This window comes from Clarias gariepinus, chromosome 24 (assembly GCF_024256425.1).
Source record: "Clarias gariepinus isolate MV-2021 ecotype Netherlands chromosome 24, CGAR_prim_01v2, whole genome shotgun sequence".
Lineage (NCBI taxonomy): Eukaryota > Metazoa > Chordata > Actinopteri > Siluriformes > Clariidae > Clarias > Clarias gariepinus.
In genome coordinates, this window is record NC_071123.1 from 25,914,781 (window position 1) to 25,941,160 (window position 26,380).

Below are 26,380 nucleotides of genomic sequence, written 5' to 3' on the forward strand. Positions count from 1 at the left end.
TTTTATTTTGAAATAAAGGTACGAAAAGGGACTGATGGTAGTGAATGCATTAGATGGAGAAATATTGTAAGGTTAAACACGGACTACAAGGAGACAGAAAAAAAGTTTTTGTTTGTTTTTGTTCAGCGCTTCTCAAAAGTGGAAAAAAGGTTTGAAAGATTTTCAATTATAAAGGAACTTATGTTTATTCTAAACTGTATGTTGATAATAATAATAATAATAATAATAATGATAATAATACATTTTCTTTATAAGCGCCTTTCATACTTTTTGTATATTTAGCATTTTTGTATAAAAGGCTGAAATGTGCTTGTGTTGTGCAGATCTAAGACTGAGGTTTTGCTCCTTAATTGTAAGGTTTTAGTAACTGTGTGTTATTTTCAATTTTAGTGTGTAAGCAAATAAAAAAAAAAACTGTAATGTGTGTGTGTGTGTGTGTGTGTGTGAGAGAGAGAGCTCTAAGCTCTTATGAACAGCACTGTTAGTCTTGACTTTGGGCTATTTATTGGGAGGTTTATTTTTATTTTGTTAAACAGTATGAGTGAAAAAATGCCAAGCTGTTGAAACAACTAAAGACTTAAAACAGTTAAACCATTTTGTTTTAAATAGATTTATAATTGTAAGAAAAAATTATAACTAATAAGTTGTTCCTGTTGGGCCCTTAAGCGAGGCGTCTGCCAAATGCCTAAATGTAAATGTAAATATACAGCGGAACCTTGGATTGCGAGCATAATTTGTTCCATTCATAATTTGTACTTGTATTTCAAAACACTCATATATCAAATAGAATTTTCCCATAATTAATAAATAAAACTCAGATTATTTGTTCCACAGCACAAAAAAATAAATAAAAAAATTAAAAAAAAATTAAAAATAATAATATACAAAATATAAAATAAAAATAAAACAAATTAACCTGCACTTTACCTTTTAAAAGAAGTAAAAATAAATCCTAACAGATGAGTGTTTCCATTAGTGTTTGTGTGCGCAAGTGCTATGTGTGTGTGTGTGTTTGTGTGTGAAGGCGAGAGGAGGAGGGGTGTGTGTGAAGGGGCATGGTGTCCAATGATGCACGCACACATAATGGAATCAATGCACGCTGATACAGACAGAGAGAGAAAATGGATATTTAACGTCTAATGAGACTTTCTTTTGCTTAACATGCGCTCACACACGTGTTATAATAAACAGTCCATGCGCACTGTACACACGCATAAAAACACAAATGAAAATATGTTTTACACACACACGTGGTCACAGTGTTATAGTAAACAGTACACGCGTGCACGGATGTTGATTATACCAGTAAGAGACGAGCACTAAGTCCCAGCAGGGGAGACGATTACCCACAATTTCGCAACGCAAAACAGAGAAAAAACGTTGAAACAGTTGTGAGCACTTGTTTGGACACTCAGCGTCCAAACAAGAAGGGCATGCGTGATACATGATACTCATAAACCAAGACTTGTTCGTTTTTCAAGTTAAAAAAAAAATTCAATGGTTTTGCAGAACACTCCAAACCAAGTTACTTACAATTCGAGGTTTCACTATAATATTGTTCAGGAAGCAGTATTGAAGTTAAGGTACCAGTGTTTAATATGTTTAACTGAAACCCAGCCCTGTCTACACCTGTGTAATGTGTACAGCAGTCCACACGACACTGGAAACCTGGTTTTAAATTTGATTTATTTTCTTATATATATTTTTACAAATTTAATCCTGAAATCATTATAATTCAATTCATATTAGTTGCAATAATTCTGTAGCGCATTTAAACACAAAAAACACTTATAAAGCACACTTATGTAACTACAAAAACACACAAAATTACCCAACTTTTTAAATGATTAAAACAATGACTTGAGAGTAGAACCTGATATCTTTGCTTGATTCAATGTTTGTTAGTTTTTTGGTTTTTGTTTTGCAATTAAAAAAAACAAAACACTGTAGCCATCATCATCACATTGTAATCATCAGTACTATTATTTTTATCATGATCATTTTATCATCTTATCTATAGGAGAACACAGGTCATTAAGACTTGACAAGTTCTCTCTCTTCTTTTCCAGCTAATCCCTGCAGAACCTGGTGGTACTCTGCGGTGTGAGCGTCCTCGTGCTGGTCCTCAATCACCCACGCATTCAGATGCTCACGCTGGTTCTGATCCAGGACCCCCAGACGGCTGTACTCCCATACCAGGCTCCTGTATCCTGCTTTGTAGTAGCCTCGGACACCATCATCAGACAAAACAGGACTCTGAGTCGGAGCAGTGTCACCTGAAACAAACAGAACATTAACAAGTGCAGCGATCTCTGACTCATTCCAGAGATCTCCAGAACACCGGCGGTTGCTCTGCCTGGCCGGGTGGAAGTGCTCGCAGGCGTCGTCGAGACCGTGAACAAAAGTGGTAGATGCGCGGCAGGCTAAGAGCTAAGCTAAAGCTTATGCCGCATCGGCTCTCTTTACCCAGCATTTTCCTAGCTAGTGTTCGTTCACTAATCAACAAAATGGACGACATATGACTGCACATCTTCAGCAAAAAAAAAAAGGATTATGGATTCTAGCATCATGATTTTAACGTAAACATGGTTGAACAGCGGCATACAGAATACCGCTAATGAGCTAGCTGAACACTACGTTATCTGGGCAAACAGGATGGCAAATGACTCCAGTATGATCAGAGGTGGAGGGCTGTACATTTATGTAAACAAAGCTTGGTGTACATACTTTATTATCACTACGTGGCACTGCTCACCTAACCTGGAATTTCTCATGGTTAAGTGTGGACCCTTTTATCTATCCAGAGAAATCACTTCAACCATTATTACTGCTGTATACATCCCACCTGATGCTAATGCCAATCTTGCAATGAAAGAACTATGGACCATGTTTACACCAACATACCTGGAGCTTACAAGGCTACCTGCCTCCCCCACTTGGGACAATCAGATCACCTCTCTTTGTTTCTCTCCACCGCATATTCACCACTCATCAAACATTGGATACATACTTACACTGGGTTAACTAGGTTAATTACTTAGTTATTAACCTAGTTAACCCAGTGTAAGTATGTATCCAATGTTGTAAACATTAAAGCACTTTTTGTAAGTCGCTCTGGATAAGAGCGTCTGCCAAATGCCTAAATGTAAATGTAAATGTAAATGTAAACGCATGGGACCAACAGTAAAGAAAATCAAAGTGTGGCCAGTAGGGACTGACTCCTGGACTCTATCAACACCATGACAGACACCACCCAGAAACAGGTCACTATGTACCCAAATCAGAAGCCTTGGATGAACAAAGAGGTTCGCCTCTTACTGAAGGCTTGCGACGCGCCTTCAGATCTGGCGATGCACAGACCTACAGTACAGCCAGCGCCAATCTGAGACATGGAATTAAGGTGGCCAAATACTGCTACAAGCAGAAAATCGAAGAAGACTTCTCTAACTCCAATCCCCAGCAGATGTGGCGAGGTATTCAGACAATCAGCAACTACTGGCCCATCAACCCCTCACCCCCATCCACTGCTATCTACTTTCTCAATGAGCTAAACAACTTCTCCGCTCACCCTAAAAGAATAATCTGGAGCCAGCAATCAAATTCGAGCTCCCTGAAGGCTACCAACTACTTACACTTTCCATCAATGATGTCAGCACAGTTCTGAGCCAGTGGACCTGAGGAGGTGGACCACCTAGCTGCGTGGTGTGCTGACAACAACCTGCTGCTTAACACAAAGAAGACCAAAGAGCTCATAGTTGACTTCAGAAAGGAGAAAGGTGACACACACACACACCCATTGACATCAATGGATAGGTGGTAGACCGTGTCACCAGCCTCAAGTTCCTGGGCATCCACATCTCTGAGGATCTCTCCTGGACCACCAACAGCTCCAGTCTGGTCAAAAAGACTTTTCTTCCTGAGGGCTCTAAAAAAGAACTACCTACTTCTATCATTGTGCCATCTATCATTGTACCTAAAGCATTCTGACCAGTCTAGTATGGGAACTGCACTATGTTGGATCATAGGCTCTTTGCCCTCCTGCCTCCTGGAAGGCACTACAGAAGCCTCCGAACAAAGACAAGCAGGTTCAGGAACAGCTTTTCCCCACAGCTGTTTCATTGCTGAACTCTGCCTCCACCCGAGCACATACAGATGTGGCCAAATGCCGCAATTTAGCGCGCACCGTGCCGCGAAATCCCACAAGCAACATTCGGGAATTTAAATAAATGTGTTGTGCTTCACTAAAAATTCGGCCAGATGGCGCATTGAAGGACTTTATCTAAAAGCCGGACCAAGTACAACGATGAATTGTGTATAATTAGTTAGCCTAAAACAATATTTTTTCAATGCTGAAGCAAACATGAATTTTATTTTGTTTTACAACAAATCTTTCATGATGAATGTGTGTATATGTGCTTCATATTATTTTCATAATGATGAAATGAGATGCCCAAATTCGTGCTTTCAAATTCCTAATACGTTTTTTATATAGTTTTTGTAATGTCTTAACAGAGTCAAAACAATGAAAGACACGTCAATGCCTCGGTTCAAATGGTCTAGTAGGCTGATAGTGTTAACTATGCGAATGTCCTGATTTGTGAATATGCCAACATATCTTATTTAAAACGTAAAAATGTGTCGCCATCATCAGAAGACATGAATAAACATATATATATATATAAGCTGTTCTGTGGAAAGCCGTGGCTTGTACTTTCACTTTACAAAAAGCAGCGTTTTGATCAAAGGCTGATAAACACATGCAATTTATCGATAAAAATGCAGACATTCTCGGCCAGAAATGCAACAAACACGAATATATGGGCTACTCGCTAGATAAACGCTGGCTTTTCTACCACACCAGCGCGCTCCGATGTGAGCCGATTTATTCAAGTTATAATATAATATAACATATTTTTGCTGTGTAGTTTATTTTTTGCATTTCAATGAATGTTTCATGGTGCTCCAGTCCGCCACTGCCCAAGACTTTCAAGACAATCTACCAGGTTTGTTTATTCTCCAGAGAAAGCACAATACATGTGCCCCTATGCAGAATGCTTATCATACATTTTTGTATTCTTTGTTGTACTTCGTTTTTTTGCACGCACGCGTGGGGGCGTTACAATAATTATAAGAATAATCACTTGCTGTCAATGGGCGCCTAAGAGAGATAACACATTTTCGGCTTGAGTAGACACACAATACTTCAGACTGAAACACAGATAATGAACCGCATTTTCACAGCTTTCTCAAAACTTGCGTTTTAAATGGCCAGATCTGTACACATTAACTGGATACAGTACCTTACCTCGCACAAACTAACTGCTTACTACTGGACATAAACTAAACACTCAGGACTGCATCATTCATAACTGCTGCACATATCATATAAAATTACCCACCTCATACCTTACTCCACTCCCAATAACAAGTTGCACAAATGTATATAACCCTCTCTACTGTAATATCATAACCACGGTATACAATATGTTTCCTTATCCACAACAAATTGCACTCATTGTACATACAGTAACTCTTCTCTTTATTCATATGCATATAATTCTTATCTTGCCATATATCCTTCCTCATTGCACTCAGTGTATACAACCCTTTTGTATATATCCCTTTCTGTTTACAGTTACATATGCATATGATATACATATGCAACCAATTTATTATAAGTATACAATATCTTCACATTGACCACACCAAAATCACTCTTTGTACAGAACTTTTCCTCTGTATATAATACCTTCCTACTGCACCCACTTATAACTCATTTGCACTCATTATATTACCTTCCTCACTGTATAATGTTAACATATGCAAACTCCTTTAGCATGGTATACAATACCGTCCTTACTGTACCACCTGTAATCATTTGCTCATTTGTACCTACTGTAACTAATCTACCTCTCTATACAGTATAATGTTTATATATGCAAATTATTCTGCACTGTGAAAAAGCACTTCTGGTTAGATGCTACCTGTATTTCGTTGCCTTGTACCTACATGTGCAGTGACAATAAAGTAAAATCTAATCTAATCTAATCTAATCTAATCTAATGTTGTATTGAGTATATTGTGCTAAGTTGAGTGTGTAGTGTTGGATGTTGTGTTGAGTTGAGTGTTTAGTGTTGTGTGTGCTGTGATGAGTTGAGTGTGTTAAGTTGAGTGTGTTCTGTAGTGTTGAGTGTGTAGTATTTAGTTGAGTGTGTTGTGTTTGGCGTCATGCCCATCATGCGCCCTTGTGCCTTGTGTAATATGTTTGTGCCATTTGCACTGTCTGTGAATGAGCTGTTACTATGGAAACAATAACCGATTAGATTGAAGGCATTAATACCTGTAACCTGTGCTACTGTCAGAGCTGCAGTTATAGAGAACTGACAGTATTAGTTATTAAATTAACCAACAGCAGCGTAGTTAACCAACCTCCACCGCTCTGACGGACCACAGCATGACAAAACTCCCCAACCCCAAACCCCTGTTTCTTACCCCAAACCCCTGTTTCTTACCCAGAGCGTCTTTGAGCTTTTGTGAGGTCAGTGGGTGATGGAGGATCATGCAGCGTTTCAGCAGAAGCGCCACGTCTCCACTAATCATGGTGTCCGCGAGAAGTTTCCTGCAAAAACAATAAACATATTAACGATTCTGCCGTATCTGATAAACTCAGTGCTTAAACTGCTCCATAGTCCTGTAGTGTTAATTGAATTCTGCAAATCTGTTAACACACACATAGTGTAGGCGTTACCTGGCCGCCTGTGAGAGGCTGCTCGGGCCTGTAGTTAAAGCTCGCCTGTGATCTTGGCCCAAAACCTCCATGGCAATCAGACTCAGTCCGTTATTATCAGTCTTTATCCTGCTGATCAGTTTATAAAGCCCAGGGTTTTTATTTTTAAACTCATTCACTGAGGCAGAGCTTTCTATGACCTCCAGAGCTCGTCTGATGGAGTCTTTCGGTGGAATATGGCTGGTGTCCAGGGTCCTAGTGGTGCTCCTTCTGCACTCCCGGGCACTTAGAACTCTGACGAGAGAACATGAGGATTAGGATTAGTGAGGATTTGTTAGAATGAAAATCTCTGTACACAATGGTGTTGTGATGTAAATTAATAGTAGAAAGGAGATACTTTACCTTTCGTTTTCACCAACAAATCCGAGATGGTACATTTTGATGAGGATGCGCTCATCACTTCTAATGAAAGTAGTGCTCTGTAAGTATTCCTGCAGCGCAGAGTCCGCCTCCTTTTTACTTCCTCTAGGTACACCGTATTTACCAGGACTTTTGTGAGAGAGGTCATATCCTCTTTGGAGATTGATCATGGGTGCGTATGTCCCAAGATTTGTCCGGATCTAATGAGAAATTACAAGTGTGAGTCCTGACCATCTCTCTCTGCTTTTGAGTTTTTCCCTAAAAGGTAACCTGCTGAAAGACTTCTCTAGTACTGATAGATTCCTTGTGAATATGTGATGTATCCATCCATCAATCTATCTGTATCTACATCAGTAAATCTGAGCAGATCCATAACTAAGCAACTAGAGCAAAAAGAAAGGGAATGAGAATGAAAAGTGTACTCACCTCATTTTTCACTTTGTTTTGTAGCACCAAAGCTTCTTTATTCACGTCTTCCATCTTGGCACCGCTTGCTTGTGCTAATGCATGATAAATGCCATTCTGGTGATCCACATCGACACTGACTATCTTGCTATCATCTTGTATGATGTCAAAATGGCCGCTGCACAGCTCTGCACCAGCTCTGTTTTTACAAATTAAAAGGAACTCTGTTTAGGACACAGTGCTCATAAGCATTAATATTTTAATTAATTTCTATAACTGTGCTTTATAATGCCCTATTGATTACTCTTACTGTGGTGAAGGCTGGCCTGTAGTTGATTTGGTTAGTATCAGTTTTATATCTCCTGCTGACTTGTTGGCTCCTGGGTACCGTTCCTCGGTCAGCGTTTTTCCGTTTTCATCAACAACGCTGAGTTGAATTCCTTTTCCGCGCAGCAGGTTACTTTTTGTGAGCACGTACATATCGAGTGCTGTAGCCGGCCGATCGTCTTTGCTCATATCCTCTGCATACTGCACCAGCTCTGTTGTGTTCTCAGCTGACTGCAGTTCCACTTGCTTGTGACTCGCAGATTTTTTGTTGTGTTTTTTCCGCTGGTCATTAAAGAAACGATCAGTATGAGCCCTGCTCATGACTCGGTCTACTGCCTGTCCAACAGTACTGGCAAGCTGACTCTTAACTTTGCAGGTCAGGAAAAAATTTATGTGTTCATAACAGGAATTGACTAATTGCTCCGAAACCTTTTGAGCAATAATCTGTAGAAGCTCTCCTTTAAGGCGTTGTACATCGTGTAAATTGTGTCGTCCATCTTGGTCATACTTTGTCATTGAATGAAGCTCATTGATGCTTTCCATTAGCAGAGGAACAAAGTTTTGGTCGATCATGTTTTGTGTTGGAATGGCCTTCAGTATTTTATCAAAGCGTGATGAGTAATCAGCTACTTTCAGAATGAGCTTTGCCGTTTCATGCACACCTGACAGTTGTGCTTTTTTCATTAGCTCTGTTGCTTGTTCACACACCTCAGAGAGCCTGCTGATAACCTCTCGTTCTTTGGTGCAGTCCTGTATTAGGTAAGGAGTTACCTCTTGGCAGAGAAAATTGACTGATTGGTTCAGTTTCTTCTCATATTCCTGGTCAATCTTGAAGTTCTCTTTATTCAAGGCAGCTTTTGGGACACCCGAGCTGATAAACTCGACAAGAGTATGATCCAGTATATAATTCTGCTTCACTAATGACATGACCGTATTCTTAAAAACACTTACTAAAATGTCCTTAAAGACTTTCTCAAGTGCTGCATCGATTGCATAGTTGATAGCAAAGACTGCAGACTTTTTCCCAATTTCCTGAACTGCATATTTAGTCGCATGTTTGAAGTTCTGTTTGAGCACCGTAGAAGACGTCATGGTTTTCACTGCAGACTTTAAAGATTCCTTACTGAGATGAGAAACACCAGAATGAAAGCCTTGTTTAACAGAGGTAAACAGTGCCTTTCCTGATTTCATGACGTCAGAGGCAACAGACGTAAAAGACTTTGTGCCAGTGAGAAGACCTTTTGTCACTTTAAACACTGATGTAGCTGCTTTCTTGATTATGCTAAACCCAGCCGTTAGCAAAGAAAGCCCAATGCTGATACTCTTAGATATTGCCCATGATGCCCAATCAAATGTGCCCTTTACCATTCCTTCTATTCCACTAATCATGTCAGAAACCCCTTCAGCAATCAGACCCAATCCAAACTGGCTAGCCGTTCCAAGCGTCAGTGCACAAACAAGAACCCCAGCCAGCACCTGTACCACACCGAGAAAGAAACATATCAAAGCATCGAAGCAAAACTTCGGCTTCTCTTTCACCTCAAAAACAACACCAAGGCCGTGGTCATATAACGCTCTGAGCTCGTTTGTGGTGATGAAGTTCTCGTTTCCAGACAGCATGTAGACCGAACAGCTCTCAGTAACAGCTTCTTTCTTGTTGTTTTGCAGTTCTCCAAGTTTACTTACTGCATTATCAATGTACGTTATCCAAGACTTAAAGATGTTCATTCTGGCCTCCATTTGACTTTGAAAGTTGTTGTAGTTTGAGCTCTGATCTTTGTTACCAGTAATGGCTAAGTTACACGAGATCATTGTGTTTGAGACTTCAGAGATGTGGACATTTATGGATTTCTTTGCATCTTTCAGCAGGTTCAGTGCCTCTGCTATACAGTTATCCCTGCCTAGGTTAATGGTGATGTACGCCTGGTTATAAAGTGCTACAGCCTTGTAGTGTGGGTCAGAGGTTGCAACTTTTTTCCAATAGGATTCAGCTCCATAGTCACTGGTGGATTTGTCCCGGCAGTGTAGATCAGTTCTTACAATTGCCTGTCTAACATAATCGTAAAAATTATCACATTCGCCTTGTAGTAGCTTTCGACTTGTTTCAGTGATCGTCCTGATGAGGTCTGCTTGAAGTTCACTAATGTCATCATGCCTATTGATGTGTTCCTCATGAAGAGTCAACCACAATGCCCACGATTCCTTCAAAGCATTGATAGCAGGCTGATAATCAAACTTATGCTGATAACACTTAAAGCAATCAGGGATATCATTAAGATGCAATCGCATGGGGTCCTGTTTTTCATCCTGTGTGTAATTATCATCAAAGTTCTTCAGCAACATACAAAATGTGTGGAACAGGTTTTCTTTTAGATTTATTTCAACCAGCTCATCACTTTCCATGTCGTGGATTCGTTTAATTTCATAATCCTCTCTTAGCTGTCGCATGATTTCCACAGACTGACCTTGGTACGCAGGTGCGAGATGATCACAGTTCACAACCATCTGGACCATGCCGGGATTGCCTTTTCGAGATGTACGACCAAATATTTGTTTCTCCACTCTTCGGTTGTGTGGAAAGTGAGTAAGAAGAACGAACAGACCACCACGCTCATTCACTCTTTGATCAACCTTTATGTCTGTCCCCCGTCCTCCGAGATTTGTTGCTATGATAATCCGTCCTCCACAGAACTTCTTTTTTTCAACATCGTGCTTCTCGCTGATTGTGTACAAGGTAATCTGTTCTGGCTTAAATCTGCCTCCATCTTGTATTTTCTCATGTAGTACATCAGCTGTTTTAACATCTTCGCAAATGACCAAGACAACTTGTCCTTGCTCTGCTACCTTCCATGAGGTTTCACAAATAGTCTGGATCCATTTGTTATTTCCACCTTTTACCTGGATGACTGGAAGTTCGACCAGCCTTTTATGGCGATGTGCAGGTATAGTGTAACTCTCTGCTTTATAATGTCTTGCCAGAAAGTCTCGATCTGCCTTACCTCCTAAAGTTCCAGAAACACCAAATATACCACTTCCCTTGAGGTACCTTTTAAAGAAATAGAAATTTGACATGTAGTTTGTCACATTTGATATTGGTGAAATTGCAAGACGGTGCTTAAACTCCAGAAACTGTTGCAGACCATTACCCCACTTTTTGTTTTTCTCCAATACACCACTCGCTTTAAAGTCGACTGGAATTATTGCATTGTACTCTTGACTGTCAAGACTGTCAGCAACTTTCCTTTCAGCGGCCTGTGAGGTATCGATCATGTACTCACGGCCCTGGGACATCTCAAGAGCCTTCAGAGCGTTCTCGACAAAAACTGGTAACTGATTCTCCACATAGCTTTTCAAGAAAGCAGGGATGACAATACATTTTTGGGATTCTTCAGCCATTCGAAGGTTATCTGAGTACTGGATAAACGACTGTATTGTGCTTACAGTTGCATCAATGAGTGATTTCTCAGACATGATTTCGCACGCAAATCCTCCTTCCAGTAGTAGCATTTCTACAATGAGCTCAGCTGGTTTTTCTCGAGCTCCAAAGAATTTGGCTTTCTTGTTCTCTAAAGAATAGCACTTAAATACTACGCTGTTCTCCAAGACCTCCTCAAATACACTCAGAAGATCATACTGTTGTGATACTCCAAGTTTCTTCATGACTTCAGATAATGCCTTCGACATTCCGTCCTCATTCCCATCAACTTGGTTTTCTTCCTTTTTCTTGCTCTCAGCTAGGATCATTTCAATATCCTCCTGGGTGTAGAACCCTAAAGGCACTCCAGGCAGCAAGATTTCATTAGCCGAGAAGTTGTCTGATGGTTCCTGTGCCATAACAGCTGCTGTTACAGATTTATGAAAGTACTGCATTCTTGTCGCCCACATTATCTCACCGGTTTCAAGCAGTTCAATTGGTTGACAGTTAGATAGCATGACCCATATGTTGGAAAGCACTTGCTCCACATGCCTAAATCCACTTGATTCATGTGATAAGAATGTCACTTGAACTCCATTGTCCAACGTCATATAGTCCACTTCATCGACTATTACAAGCTCAAACTGCCTTGTATCACGAATAGTCCTCTTCTCAAATTCCTGTTTAAGTATGTCTGCTGCAAAGACTCCGATTGTGCCATATACTATTTGTTGTCTATATGCATCTTTAAGACATTTTTCTTGTTCTTCTGGTGAATCGTTATTGGAGAAAGGCGGAGGTACTACAGACGAGGTAACACCAAACATTTGAAAAAAAATTTTCCACTCTTCTTGGTCTCGTCGGGCAAGAATCGAAGAGCTGGTCACAATGTCCACTTTTGTTCCAAGAATGGCACGAATGGTAGCAAACATGGCTAAGATACAGGACTTGCCCTCACCTGTGCCAATCTCCAGAAGACATCCTTTATTGCTTGTCAGCTGTGGCAGAAGAAGCAAAAGTAATGATGCTAGTTGTGTTAGTCTTGGAAAATAGCCAGGAATCTCCTGTTTGTCTTTTGTAGTGATGGTTGTGCAGTCTTGTACTGCTACTGACATTCGTATTAACACATACTTCAGAATGTTGATATCTGGGTTTGTAAGATCCAGAGATCTTATTTTACTTTTCAAATCCTCAATTTCTTCCTTAGTAAGGTCCTTTGATTGATATTTTGGGAGTTCTGACTCTATGTATCGCAGCACATCCTTCAAAAGCACCAAGACTTGCTCTGGGCAGTTTGCTTCACGGAGTTCCTTCACAATGGTGTCTGCATCTTTTTCCTTGTCATTTCTTACTTGTTCTTGAAGAAACATTAAAGGGTTTTCATTTTTAAGAGCAGAGAGAACCAGGATGCAGTCCAGGTGGTAGGTTTGTGCTGTGTGGAGAAGTGAATCGAGGAGATCACTTTTAATAACTGGGCTTTTGCAAATGACAAGCATTATTTCTTCTGGTGTCCAAATCTTGTTGAACAACATCTGACCCAAAATGTTTCTACTTTGAGGTGACAGCTCTAAAATCATGTCAAGTGCATTTAATAAAATGTGTTTGGCCAAAGTTGGATTTGTTGTTTGAAGCCGCTGCACCAAACCCAAAAGGAAGTTGTACTTCTTCTCCCAGCCTGGCGGCTGATCTCCATCATCTTTAGCTCTCCCATGTAAGATGAACTGTAGAGATGCCTCAAGCAGTGTGAGCTTCTCAGTAAGAGAGAAATCATTATATCCTACAGCACAATCAAAAGTAAACTGAGACCACATGGAAAGATTGTTTTCTGTACAATATTGAACTGTAAGTTCATTCTGAAGTGTCTTAATCCTGCTCCAAATCATGTACTGCTGTACTTCTTTATCTTCTGTGATATGGTATTTTGACAAAAGCTCTTTGAATTTTTCTTCAACATCTAAAACCTATATATAGAAACATGCAAAACAAAAGTGTCTTGCAGTCAGTAGTGATATTTTATCAAATGCTGTATAAACAGTATGTGTTGTATAGTAATTAAGCTAACTCCATGTTACAGTCGTACCTCATCTCTCTCGATCGCAGCAGCATCATCTTCTATTTGCAGATGGAGAGCTTGTGTGCGTTCATGATGCTGTTGGTGACCTCTGAAGCTTTGTTTTTCACGAAGTCGCTCAGTTGCTCTAGAAAGCCTCTGTCTGGACAACTTACTTTCTCTGTCCAGTTCCTCCTGAATCCTTCGCTCATGTTCCAAACGTTCTAAGCGTCTTCTCTCCTCCTCTTGCCGCCTCTTTCTTTCAGCTTCTTCACGTTGTCCTGTTTAAAGACATCATCAGACACCAGAGGATTAGTAAGAACTTAAAGAAAATACATTATTGTTTTATGGGTTATTTAATTAGACAGGCAGTAATTACCTGCTGTCTCTCACAGCATGATCCACATGGTGTCACAGCTGTACGTTAGAGGTTTCTGTATTCTTTGTATAAACTGCACTATTAAGAAATTTGTAAAAAACTTTATCTGTACTGTGGCCAAGGAGACATTTATCTGTTTGGGTCAGTACAAGACCCAGAGAAACCAGCAGAAGCTCTACCTTTATTAAAGCCTGGAAATTAGCATTATTCTAGACTGTAGTTCTGTAGGATAAAGAAAAGTGTGCTTTAGTTTTCTAAATTGGATTCTTCTCCACTGGTAAGGTAGGTTTTAAATTTTGGACTGTATGAAACACAATTGGTTCATACTGTATACTAAACCTAGTTTTTGCTGTTTGGTAGTGTTGATTGCAGTGTGATTGAAGTAGGTCTTAAGCAATTTGTTCTCAGGTAATTAATCAAGAGTATTTTCAGTTTTCCTTAAGGTGTGAATTGTGGGCAGGGCTTAGCTACATATATTGAAAGTTTCTCCGCTAATTAAATTAAATTAATAAGCATATCCTGCAACAAAGGTAGTGCACAGAGAATTGACTCAAACTCTTGTTTACCAAGAAATTACAAGTTTTATAGACAGTTACCTCAGTCTAGCATGTGTCTTCAACCTATCTCTGTCAGTTCTCACAGACCAAGATGCTTTTACTCACACAGCAGAGGCAGATCTCTCAGAAACCTCATCTACCCTCCAGTAATGTCCAATTGCCCTGCACTGGTGGTAGGTGGGCTCTGGAACTTCCAATCTGCTGTAAAGAAAGCAGACTTTATCTCTGCCCTAGCTACCAATTACTCTTTTGACTTTCTGGCACTAACTGAGACCTGGATATCTCCTCAGAACTCAGCTACACCGGCTGCCCTATCCTCTGCCTATGTATTCTCTCACACTCCACGAGAAACTGGCAGAGGTGGTGGTACGGGTCTCCTGTTGTCCAAGAGATGGTCCTTCTCGCCTATCACCCTGTCTCATCTCAGTTTTTCATCATTTGAATTTCATGCAGTTAAGGTAACCTCTCCAATTAACCTCCACATCTTAGTTATTTACCGTCCTCCTGGCTCTCTAGGAAACTTTCTAGATGAAATGGACTTCTTAGTCTTTTTCCTTCTGCTAACACTCCTCTCACTGTTCTAGGAGATTTCAACCTTTCATCTGATAAACTAGAATCCTCTTTCCTTCTCCCTTTCCTTTACTCCTTCTCTTTATCTCTAAACAGCTGCCCTCCCACACACAAGACAGGAAATTCTCTCGACCTCGTTTTTTGCCGCCCTTCCCCAGTCACAGGTATCACTACTATTCCTCTTCATAAATCTGATCATTATCTGGTATCCTTCACCATAACCCTTCCTATTCTATGTAAACCTAACCACCAAAATGTCTCTTTTACCCGCAGAAACCTTCACTCTGTCTCCCCTTCCTCTGTGTCTTTATGCACCCTATCATTCCTCCCAGACCCAGACTCCTTCTCCTCTCTATCACTAGAGACTGTGACTGAAACTTTCCTCTCCTCTCTCTCCTCATCCATAGATCTCCTTTGCCCGCTGTCATCTAAACCAAGGAAGACGTCTTGTCCTGCTGCTTGGGTATCTATTGTACTGCGCAAGAACAGGAGAGAATTATGAACTGCGGAGAGAAGATGGAAGAAATCACAACTTGATGCAGATCTCATCTCTTACCAATTCAATTCAATTCAATTCAATTTTATTTGTATAGCGCTTTTAGCAATTTTCATTGCCGCAAAGCAGCTTTACACAGTCAAAAGAATTATTTAAGTTTGTATGAATCAAAATGGTCAGTTTGTCCCTGGTGAGCAAGCCGAGGGCGACAGTGGCAAGGAAAAACTCCCTGAGATGGTAATAGGAAGAAACCTTGAGAGGAACCAGACTCAACAGGGAACCCATCCTCATTTGGGTGAAACAGAAAGCAGTAAATGATCTGCATTTATACAGTGTGTAGGGTGGGAGGCAGTTCAGCTATAATAGCTGATGTTAATTGATGTTAATATGGAGTCCAGGTAGTTATTGAAGACCCAGGTAGACTTGTAAGAAGTTCCAGTCAGACTCTTCTCTCCAAATTCTCATGTAATGGAACTTCTGCAAAAACTACCTTCTTCAGACAAAAGTTGGGAGCCTTTGCACATGATCCTGTCAAACTCCACAACATCTTCTCCTCACTACTCAACCCACCGACTCCTCCTGCCCCTTTCTCTCTGCCTGCTGACGATTTTGCCACATTCTACGATGGGAAGATTGCAGCAATCCGCCAGTCCTTCACTTCCAACCAAAACTCCTACGGCAGAACCTCAGGACCTTCCGTTCCCTCCCTTAGCAGAATTCTCCAACCTGTCATCTGATGAGATTCAACAGATCATCTCGTCATCTAACCCCACCACCTGTTCATTAGACCCAATCTCTTCCACAATGCTCCAGGCCATCTCACGAGACCTCCTTCCCTTCATCACAGCCATCATCAACCATTTCATATCATCTGGTCATGTTCCTGCTGCTTTTAAGAAGACAAGGGTTATTCCCATCCTCAAGAAACCCTGCCTGTACCCATCTGAAGTTAACAACTATCGCCTGGTATCACTGCTCTCTTTTATTTCCTAAATTCTTGAAAGAGCTGTTTATAACCAAATGTCTCTTTATCTCTCACAAAACAACCTTAATGATCGCAACCAATCTGGATTCAAAGTGGCACATTCCACAGAGACTGCTCTTCTGTCAGTCACTGAGAGCTCCATGCTGCACATTCCAGGGTGGCCTTTTATAGTGGGCAGTATAAGGTACACCTGTGCACTACTCATGATGTCAGATTAGCATCTTAATGTGGCACACCTGTGAGGTGGGATGGATTATCTCAGCAAAGCAGAAGTCCTCACTATCACACATTTAGACTGATTTGTGAACAATGTTTGAGAGAAATGGTAATATTGTGTATCTGGAATGAATTTTAGATCTTTAAGTCCATCTCATGAAAAATCGGAGCAGAAACAAAGGTGTTGCGTTTATATTTTTGTTGAGTGTAGAAGATAGGTCATATGAGGTAACATGGAGGGGATCTACATCTGCCCCACGTAGACTCTCTACTGGTGTCCCGCAGGGCTCAGTACTTGGTCCTCTTCTGTTCTCCCTCTATACCCAGTCTCTTGGTAAGGTCATATCATCGCATGGATTTTCATACCATTGTTATGCAGATGACACCAACTTGTTCTACCCTTTCCTCCCTCTGACACTCAGGTTTCCACCCGGATCTCAGCATGTCTGGCAGACATCTCATTCTGGATGGCTGCTCATCAGCTGAAGCTCAATCTTAGTAAATAAACTGTTAAACTGTTGTTTATCCCTTGTGACTCATCTCCAGGTCAAGACCTTGTAGTATCCCTGGACAACAACCAAATCACTCCTTCAGCCACCGCCCGCAATCTATGGGGTAACCGTGGACAATAATTTGTCATTTTCCCCACACATCGCTAACATTACTCACTCTTGTTGATTTCTTCTTTACAATATCAGAAGAATTCGCCCATTTCTTTCTTCACAGGCTACTCAGGTGCTTGTTCAGTCCCTTATTATTTCAAGACTGGACTACTGCAACTCACTCCTGGCAGGCCTGCCTGTGTCCACGATTCGTCCTCTGCAACTGATCCAGAATGCAGCAGCACGTCTCGTTTTTAACCTTTCTAAGTTCTACCACACCAGCCCACTCCTCCGCTCCATGCACTGGCTTCCTGTAGCTGCCCGCATCAAATTCAAAAGGCTGATGCTTGCCAACAAAGCTAAAAATGGCCCAGCACCCACTTACCTCTCTGCGCTAATTACACCACGCACTGCACCACGTTCCCTCCGATCCTCCAGCACTGCTCGCCTCATCCCACCATCTCTCAGGGATCGAGGGCAGCATTTATCCAGGCTCTTTTCTGTTCTGGCACCTAGGTGGTGGAATGAACTTCCTCTAGATGTCCATACAGCAGAGACTTTGACTATCTTTAAACAACGACTCAAGACGCATCTGTTTCTCCAGTACTTGGACCAATCCCCCCCCCCCAAAAAAAAAAAAAAAAACGCTTCCCAATTGTGTTGAACTAATGGCACTTAGTTACTAAGTATGTATCCAATGAGTATGTATCCAATGATGTAAACATTAAAGCACTTTTTGTAAGTCGCTCTGGATAAGAGCGTCTGCCAAATGCCTAAATGTAAATGTAAAAGAAACCCTGAATGCAATTCAAATAACATTTTACCTTGTGTGAATGTACAGTATATAATAAAAAAAATTGTATAAAAATATAAATAATATAAAAAATAATAGAATGGTATATAACGGGTGTGGCTAATGTAGTCTGCACAGAGAGATGATATGCTTATATCACTACACACAGCAAGCTTTAAAATACACTTTGACATCAGTGACAAACTGACCATTTTGATTCATACAAATTTACATTTCATACAAACTTAAATAATTCTTTTGACTGTGTAAAGCTGCTTTACGGCAATGAAAATGGCTAAAAGCGCTATAGAAATAAAATTGAATTGAATTGAATTAAAGCCCTTAAAGAATTCTGTGTACAAAACCTATGAGACACTCAAGAGCACCAACAGTTAATGACTTTAATATCCTTTGTAGTAGGAGTTATTCTGAAAAAGGAGTTTGTAAGGAATATTCTAGAGGTGAAGAGAGTATCAAATAGGGTGATGAGTCTGAAGTTGGAAATTGAAGGGATAATGTTCAGTGTTGTTAGTGGTTATGCCCCACAGGTAGGATGTGAGTTAAAAGAGAAGGAGAAATTCTGGAGTGAGTTAGATGAAGTGATGCAGAGCATCCCCAGAGGGGAGAGAGTGGTGATTGGTGCAGACTTCAATGGACATGTTGGGGAAGGGAACAGAGGTGATGAAAATGTGATGGGCAGGTTTGGTCCTAAGGACAGGAATGTAGAAGGACAGATGATGGTGGACAAACAGGATGGAAATGGCAGTGGTAAATACTTTCTTCCAGAAGAGGCAGGAACATAGGGTGACATATAAGAGTGGAGGCAGAAGCACTCAGGTCGACTACATCTTGTGCCAACGTTGTAATCTGAAAGAAATCAGTGGCTGGGAAATGGTTTGTAGGGGAGAGTGTAGACAGACAACACAAAATGGTGGTGTGTAAAATAACCCTGGTGGTGAGGAAGGTGAAGAGGACAAAGGCAGAGTGGAGGACAAAGTGGTGGAAGCTGAGAAAGGAAGAATGTTGTAGAATGTAGTCTTTAGGGAGGAGTTTAGACAGGCTATGGGTGGTCAGGAGGTGCTTTCAGTTGACTGGACAACTATAGCCAATGTGATCAGGGAGACAGGTAGGAGGGTACTTGGTGTATCATCAGGTAAGGGGGAAGTGGACAAGGAGACTTGGTGGTGGAATGAGGAAGTTCAGGAGTGTATACAGGGAAAGAGACTAGCTAAGAAGAAGTGGGAAACTAAGAGGACTGAAGAGAGTAGACAGGAGTACAGGGAGATGCAGAGTAAGGTGAAGGTAGAGGTGGCAAAGGCCAAACAAAGAGTATATGAGGACTTGTATGCTAGGCTTGACAGTAAGGAGGGAGAGGTGGATCTGTACAGGTTGGCAAGGCAGAGAGATAGAGATGGGAAGGATGTGCAGCAGGTTAGAGTGATTAAAGATAGAGATGGAAATGTACAGATGCCAGGAGGGTGATGGAAAGATGGAAGGAGGTATGGAAGTGCTTAGAAGAGTTGGCAGTAGAGTTTCTAACTAGTTTGTTTAACAAGATCTTGGAGAGTGAGAGAATTCCAGAGGAATGGAGGAGAAGTGTATTGGTGCCGTTTTTTAAGAACAAGGGAGATGTGCAAAGCTGTGGCAATTATAGAGGTATAAAGCTAATGAGCCAGACAATGAAGCTGTGGGAAAGAGTAGTGGAAGCTAGGTTAACGGCAGAGGTAAGCATTTGTGAGCAGCAATATAGTTTTATGCCTAGAAAGAGTACATCAGATGCAGTAATTGCTTTGAGGATGCTGGCGGAGAAGTACAGAGAAGGTAACAGGGAGTTGCATTGTGTCTTTGTAGATTTAGAGAAAAAGAGAGGAGCTGTGGTATTGTATGAGAAGGTCTGGAGTGGCAGAGATGTTTGTTGGAGTGGTGCAGGACATGTATGAGAGCTGTAAGACAGTGGTAAGATGTGCTATAGGTGCTTCTCTGACAGAAGAGTTCAAGGTGGAGGTGGGTCTGCATCATGGATCGGCTCTAAGCCCCTTTTTGTTTGGTTTGGTGATGGACAGGATGACAGATGAGGTTAGACAGGAGTCTCCATAGACTATGATGTTTGCAGATGACATTGTGCTTTGTAGCGAGAGCAGAAAACGGGTGGAAGAAAATTTGGAGAGGTGGAGGTATGCTCTGGAAAGCAGAGGAATGAAGGTTAGCCGCAGTAAGACGGAATACATGTGTGTGAATGAGAGGAACCCAAGAGGATCAGTGAGGCTACAGGGAGCAGAGGTAAAGAAGGTGCAGGATTTTAAGTACTTAGGGTCAACGGTACAGAGCAACAGAAAGTGTTCAAAGAAGGTGAAGAGGCGGGTACAGGCAGGTTGGAATGGGTGGAGAAAAGTGTCAGGTGTGTTGTGCGATAAAAGAGTATCAGCGAGAATGAAAGGAAAGGTGTACAGGACAGTGGTGAGACCAGCGATGCTCTACGGCTTAGAGACAGTGGCGCTGAAGAAAAGACAGGAGGCAAAGTTGGAGGTAGCGACAAGGATGGATAGGATCAAGAATGAGTTTATCAGAGTGACAACCTACATTAGATGTTTTGGAGATAAAGTCAGAGAGGCCAGATTGAGGTGGTTTGGACATGTTCAGAGGAGAGATTGTGAATATATCGATAGAAGGATGCTGAGGTTGGAACTGCGAGGCAGGAGGTCTAGAGGAAGACCAAAGAGGAGATTTATGGATGCAGTGAGAGAGGACATGAAGTTAGTTGGTGTGAGTGAAGAGGATGCAGAGGATAGGATGGAGGCAAATGATTCGCTGTGGTGACCCCTGAAAGGGAACAGCCCAAAAACAAAGAAGAAGTCCAAGTGGACGTCCATAACATGCGGAGTCCCCTAAGGCTCAATTCTTGCACCGCTCCTGTTTAGCCTGTATATGCTCCCTCTAAGTCAGATAATGAGAAAGAACCAAATTGCCTATCACAGCTATGCTGATGATACCTACCCTTATGATTATAGCTCCACCAGTCCTCAGGTCCTTACACTGGCTTTTTGTAACATTTAGGATAGAAGTACTTTTACTTGTTTATAAGTCACTTAATGGCCTGGGACCTAAATACATTACAGATATGTTCACTAAATATAACCCTAACAGACCACTCAGATTATTAGGATCGAGTCAGTTAGAAATACCAAGGGTTCACACAAAACAAGGGGAGTCCGCCTTTAGCCATTATGCTTCCCGCAGTAGGAACCAGCTTCCAGAAGAGATCAGATGTGCTAAAACATTAGTCACATTTAAATCTAGTCTCAAAACTCATCTGTTCAGTTATGCATTTTTTCAATGAGCACCGTGCTACGTCCAAACTGACTGTTTGGATTATTGGACTGAATGTTTATCTAATATCTTAAACTGTTTTATTTTTATTTTAAATTATGTTTTATATTAGTTTTAATTAGTCTTTTATTTTTTAATAAATTTTAATTAGTTTAAAGTTTTGTTGCAAACTGTTTTTATTTTAAATGAAATTAAAAAGTTTTTGTTAAAAAGTCTTATTGCTATTATCTTTTATTTCATTTTATGATTATTTTCTTTTCTTCTATGTAAAGCACTTTGAATTACCATTGTGTATGAAATGTGCTATACAAATAAACTTGCCTTGCCTTGCCTTAAAGAATTCTACAAAGTGTACAAAACCTATGAGACACTCAAGAGCACCAACAGTTAATGACTTTAATATCCTTTGATATTAGTTAAGTTATAAGTTGTTATCAATTATTGATTTTGATAAATAAGTTTATGCCTCTGGTAGTTCATGCCTCATTCCTTATCTTAATCACATGTTCTCTAGCAATCAGGACAAGAAAGCTTTGGTCTGTACAACTCACTCCTTTCCTGTTCCCTTCTCTCCTGTTCCAAACGTTCCAAGCGTCTCCTCTCCTCCTCTTGCCGTCTGTATCTTTCATCTTCTTCAATTTTTCCTGTTTAAAGACACCAGACACAATCATCAATTAGAAACCTATACACCTACAGTATATACAGTACACAATCTATATACATACAGATAACGCAATTTATTGGGTAATTTATTTACACAGGCAGTGATTAGCCTCCATCACTCTCAGCACTAGACACACACTGTCACAGGTGTACACTAGAATTATTGGACTAACTACTCAACTGAAACTGAATTGGGGATGCTTTATCTTTTTATCTCTACTTTGGTAAGGGAGACATTTACCTTTAAGGTGGAACAAATGTACGGCATTAATGATTTTAAAATAACAGCCATTTTTAACAAAGTCGCTCCAGTTTCAGTTTCCTCCTTCAGCTGCTTTGCCTTTGCTTCACTTTAGGCCTTTTGGTGTTGCTGAACTCGCCAGTGTGTTACGCCGTTTCAAGAACATAACAGATTGTTTATTTGACTTCCTAAAGTTTCTACTCTCTTTCCGATAGGTCTGCTTTGTTCATCCTAATGATGGCCTCTTTCTCTTTCATCAAAATGTTCGAGATATTACTGTTATTGTGTCTCCTTGTAGTTTTAAGAGTTGTTTGGGTGAGAATGCGTGTGTCTATGTTTGGGTATTTCTAACTGGTATTCTTTGGTATAATACGGTTATAGTATAATTTATCGTGAGTATCCTCCCAGCTGAGAGTTTCTTCAGCATACTGTATATCAGATTGATGGACATCCTGTTACATTTTTGAGGACAACATTTTTTTCAGCACACATTTAATCAATAATATGTTTTTTTTATAGTATTGTTCATATTCTTTATGTTATTTTGAAGTAAATTAAATAGTAATAGTTAAAATAATAAAATAAATAGTTAAACGGTTTAAATAATTAAAATAAATAGTTAAAATATTAAGATGGGGAATGTTTGCGTTGTGTCATGTGGGCGTTATAAGATTTGTACTGAAAACTTTTAAATAAAAAGTGGCAGCTGGCACGCCTAAGAATAGATGCAGGATTATGTTTTATAGTCTAAATAAAAATGCTTTTCTAAACGTGGGCTATTGTTTACTTATAATATTTATTAATTAAATTTAAATGGGGTTTGGGCTCCGGGATGTTAAGCCGTCATCCTCCTCTTTAATTTCCTACTAATCAGCGCTCAACCGCACAAATAAAGTCTTACAGAGTGCACCGGCAGAAGTAGACTAATGATTATGAATGCGTGGGGGAAAACAGCAAGTATACTGACTCTAACCATTTTAAGTTTTGTTTCATTTTCTGACGTGCTCAAGTGCGCAGAAAACAATACAGAATAGCGCCCCCTGTTTGCTTTCATTATTTTACAAAATCACACAGTTTTGTTGTCATTGTGAGTGCACAATGTGAGTCTTTTAAAGGCTATGCAGCTTATATAGTTTTATTATATAGTTTTTGCAGAATAAACTGACAATAACTCTGGCACACCCACTTTTTCTGATGCACACCCAGAGTCTGTTGTCTGGCTACACTAGTGTTACACATGGTAAAAATCTGAAGACTAGATATAAAGGTATACATTACTTTGATTAAATTTGGTGCAAATAAAAAATGCCTATATTTATATATTTTACAATGTTTTACTAGTGGTGGTACAACGCAACGGATGAGCTACTGGGATGTAAAAATGCAATATTTTAAAATGTTTTTATTATTTATTAAAGAAAATTATGATGATCATAACAGCCTACTGCATGTCATTCTTATAATAACGCAAAAACACAAGCGGGGCTGAATGACATCGACATCTGCTGACGCAGTAGAACGTCCTAACACTGTTTTAATTTTATGGTCATTTTGGTTCATTTATTTCAGTTAATAAATCTGCTACAAATTTAAAGAACACAAAATATGAGATGACACAAAACCATACACGCATAGATTTTCTAATTACACGTGATAAAATCGAAAGGCTCACTGTGTTAACGTTTATTTCGCTTAAATTCGATCCTAAAAATTTTTTATTTTAATTTAAATCCTAAATTTGTACTGTAATTTTAGTTCTGTGATTATGAATTCGTTTAACTACAATGTTTCACTTCTACTGCTACTACATGCAGCTCTAAAGAAGCTGCGGCTCATTAATCCTACAGAGAATGAACTGATGCCCGAGGTATCAGTCTATAGTTATATAGCGCCACTCAGCGGTAAAAGCCAGCAAACGCACACACCCAATTGCTGCCGCCATGACACACGACGGTAAAACCATCGGTAAAACCAGTAATGAGTTGAGTACATACTGTATGTCATAAATTAACTAAGAAACAGTCACAGCTGGACATTAACTGCTTCAGGCTGTAGGGTTAGGGTTAGGGTTAATTTTACAACTATCAGTTGTAAAATTACGTTTGAGCCTGTAAAAATGGAGGGACTTTATAAAATAGCTGTAATTCCTAAACAGCAAGATGCTGTTAAGGTCTTGGAGTAATGCTGACATTTAAAAAACTTCTACAACTTCCACATAAATGTCACACAATTGATGTTCACGAAGCAAATACATTGGAACCTTGTACACTGTGAGCATAATTTGTTTTGGAAGTGTGCTCATATATCAAAACACTCGTATATCAGAGTGAATTTCCCACATCAGAAAAACCCAGATTATTGGTTCCACAGCCCCAAAAAATAAATATAGTAAAATAATTAAGACTAAATATAAAGTAAAAATAAAACAACTTAACTTGCACAGAGGTAAGTAAACTAACTAAAATAACAGCAGAGGTAAGTTTTGGTTTTGCTTTTCTGGAAAGGTCTTCATAAGTGACAGTTTCGTCATGGTGCTTGATGGGTTTTATGGAAAATAAATCACTAAACAAAAGACATTTCAGTTAAATGTTTGGACAAAAGTTTGTATTTATTTTCGAAACTGGACTAACAAATAATCTATTATATAATTAAGTAACAACAACATTAACAGTCAGTTGTTATTTTAAGACATGAAGGTCGGCTGTTCTGGAACAGGTCTCACAAGAACAGTATCGTGTCGAGTGTATTTGTAAAACCCATCAAGCTCCATGATGAAACTGTCTCTCATGAAGACCTTCCCAGGAAAGCAAGACCAAAACTGAGCTCTGCTGCAGAGGAGAAGTTCATTTAGAGTCACCAGTATTTTTAAATAAACACTTTCAGTATTGTTTTACAGTGTAGAGAGAAATAAACTTCAGAAACGACCATGGAGTTAGAAGGGGTGTACAAACTTACAAACAGTAGTGTATGTATTACTCAAAACTGGCTGCAAAAGAGTCATCCAACAATAGCTAAGAGGCTGGAAATTGGACATGAAATGCCTTAGATATATTGCATGTTAAGGATATAAATGATTAGGATTATATTAATATTATAGCAAATTTATTAATTGCTAAAAAGAATATAAAACAAAACTCCAAACAGACGTAATCTAAGTAGAAGACTATATTTTTCAATCATATCAACAAGCACATATGGCTGTTTGCAGGAGCTCACCGTAGTTCTGACAGTACTGAGAGATCCCCTCGGAGGTGCAGTAGAGCTGAATCTGGGAACGGTTGTAGGTTTCGCTTAAAGTGAACGTGGTGTCACCTTTATGGGTGTTAAACTCATAGACAAAACTGTCCCAGCTGTGATTTCCGTATCTGAAATGTATGTAGCAATGGATTGCCTTGCCCTCCTCATAGGATGCTGAGCCACTAGGACCAATGTAGTTATACTGGGGAGCAGAGTTTCACATCAGGCTCCATCCAAAATCCAAAAAAATCATTTTAACATGTAAAACCAGGCATGATGTGAGACACTATGCCATGCTCTCTGTAATTATCCGGCTAATCAAAAGTAATATACAGCAATAAAATTGTACAGTAAAGGGATCAGAAGGTCTTACCCCGCCGCCCCGACGGGCGTAGTACCAGTGATAAGGAGTATTATTCCTGACTGAAACCTGGGCACCCATTATTCAGGTTACTCTGTTACATTAAAACATTAAACACTGGTCAGTATTAAATAGCACTGCAAGAGAACACAACACACTGGAATTGTATAATATGTACAGTGAATAAAGTAAAAGGAAATACAACCTGGATTTATTCCTGTGGCGAAAAGTTCATCACTGTGGGAAAAGTGAAGCATCTGGTTCCTTTTATACACCACAACCGCTTTCACTTTCACTTGTGTGTGTGTGTGTGTGTGTGTGCATCTGGCAAACACCCTGTGGTAGAAATCCTGAAAGCTATAAAGACAAGGAAGTCGTACACTAGGTCAGAGCGAAGTCCTACTCCTTCTACACAAGAAACAGTATCATAAAGACAATCATAGGCCTTGTCCTTCTACAATCCAAGTTTTTCTTCCTCCAGGAAGAGTCACACAGGCAAAGAAATACCACAGACAGTAAGATCAGGGGTTTTAGTGGGCGTGTCAGTTTCATCATGACTCCATAATAATAATATGGATGTTTTTGTCAGTTGTACATTTTTGCAACGCA

At 40.0% G+C, this 26,380-nt stretch overlaps 1 protein-coding gene across 1 annotated transcript; it reads right to left on the bottom strand.

Moving 5' to 3' along the window:
* Positions 1-1,667: 1,667 nt before the first annotated feature.
* On the bottom strand, positions 1,668-26,043 carry LOC128512009 (uncharacterized). Its single transcript, XM_053485103.1, has 11 exons — positions 25,977-26,043; positions 25,784-25,865; positions 25,390-25,612; positions 21,821-21,913; positions 13,375-13,625; positions 7,863-13,255; positions 7,574-7,751; positions 7,130-7,347; positions 6,749-7,021; positions 6,513-6,619; positions 1,668-2,276 (listed from the first exon to the last, which is right to left on the bottom strand). The coding sequence occupies exons 2-11, from the start codon at positions 25,850-25,852 to the stop codon at positions 2,035-2,037; spliced, it is 7,047 nt and encodes a 2,348-aa protein (XP_053341078.1). The 5' UTR covers positions 25,853-25,865; positions 25,977-26,043; the 3' UTR covers positions 1,668-2,034.
* Positions 26,044-26,380: the final 337 nt, after the last annotated feature.

Bases quoted from the DNA above. Each gene is read 5' to 3' on its own strand.
- LOC128512009 (XM_053485103.1), bottom strand. From the start codon at position 25,852: ATGGGTGCCCAGGTTTCAGTCAGGAATAATACTCCTTATCACTGGTAC. The intron at 7,752-7,862 runs GTAAGAGTAATC...TTGTAAAAACAG, and splicing joins ACAGGCCAGCCTTCACCACA to AGCTGGTGCAGAGCTGTGCA. The intron at 6,620-6,748 runs GTAACGCCTACA...TTGTTTTTGCAG, and splicing joins AGCCTCTCACAGGCGGCCAG to GAAACTTCTCGCGGACACCA.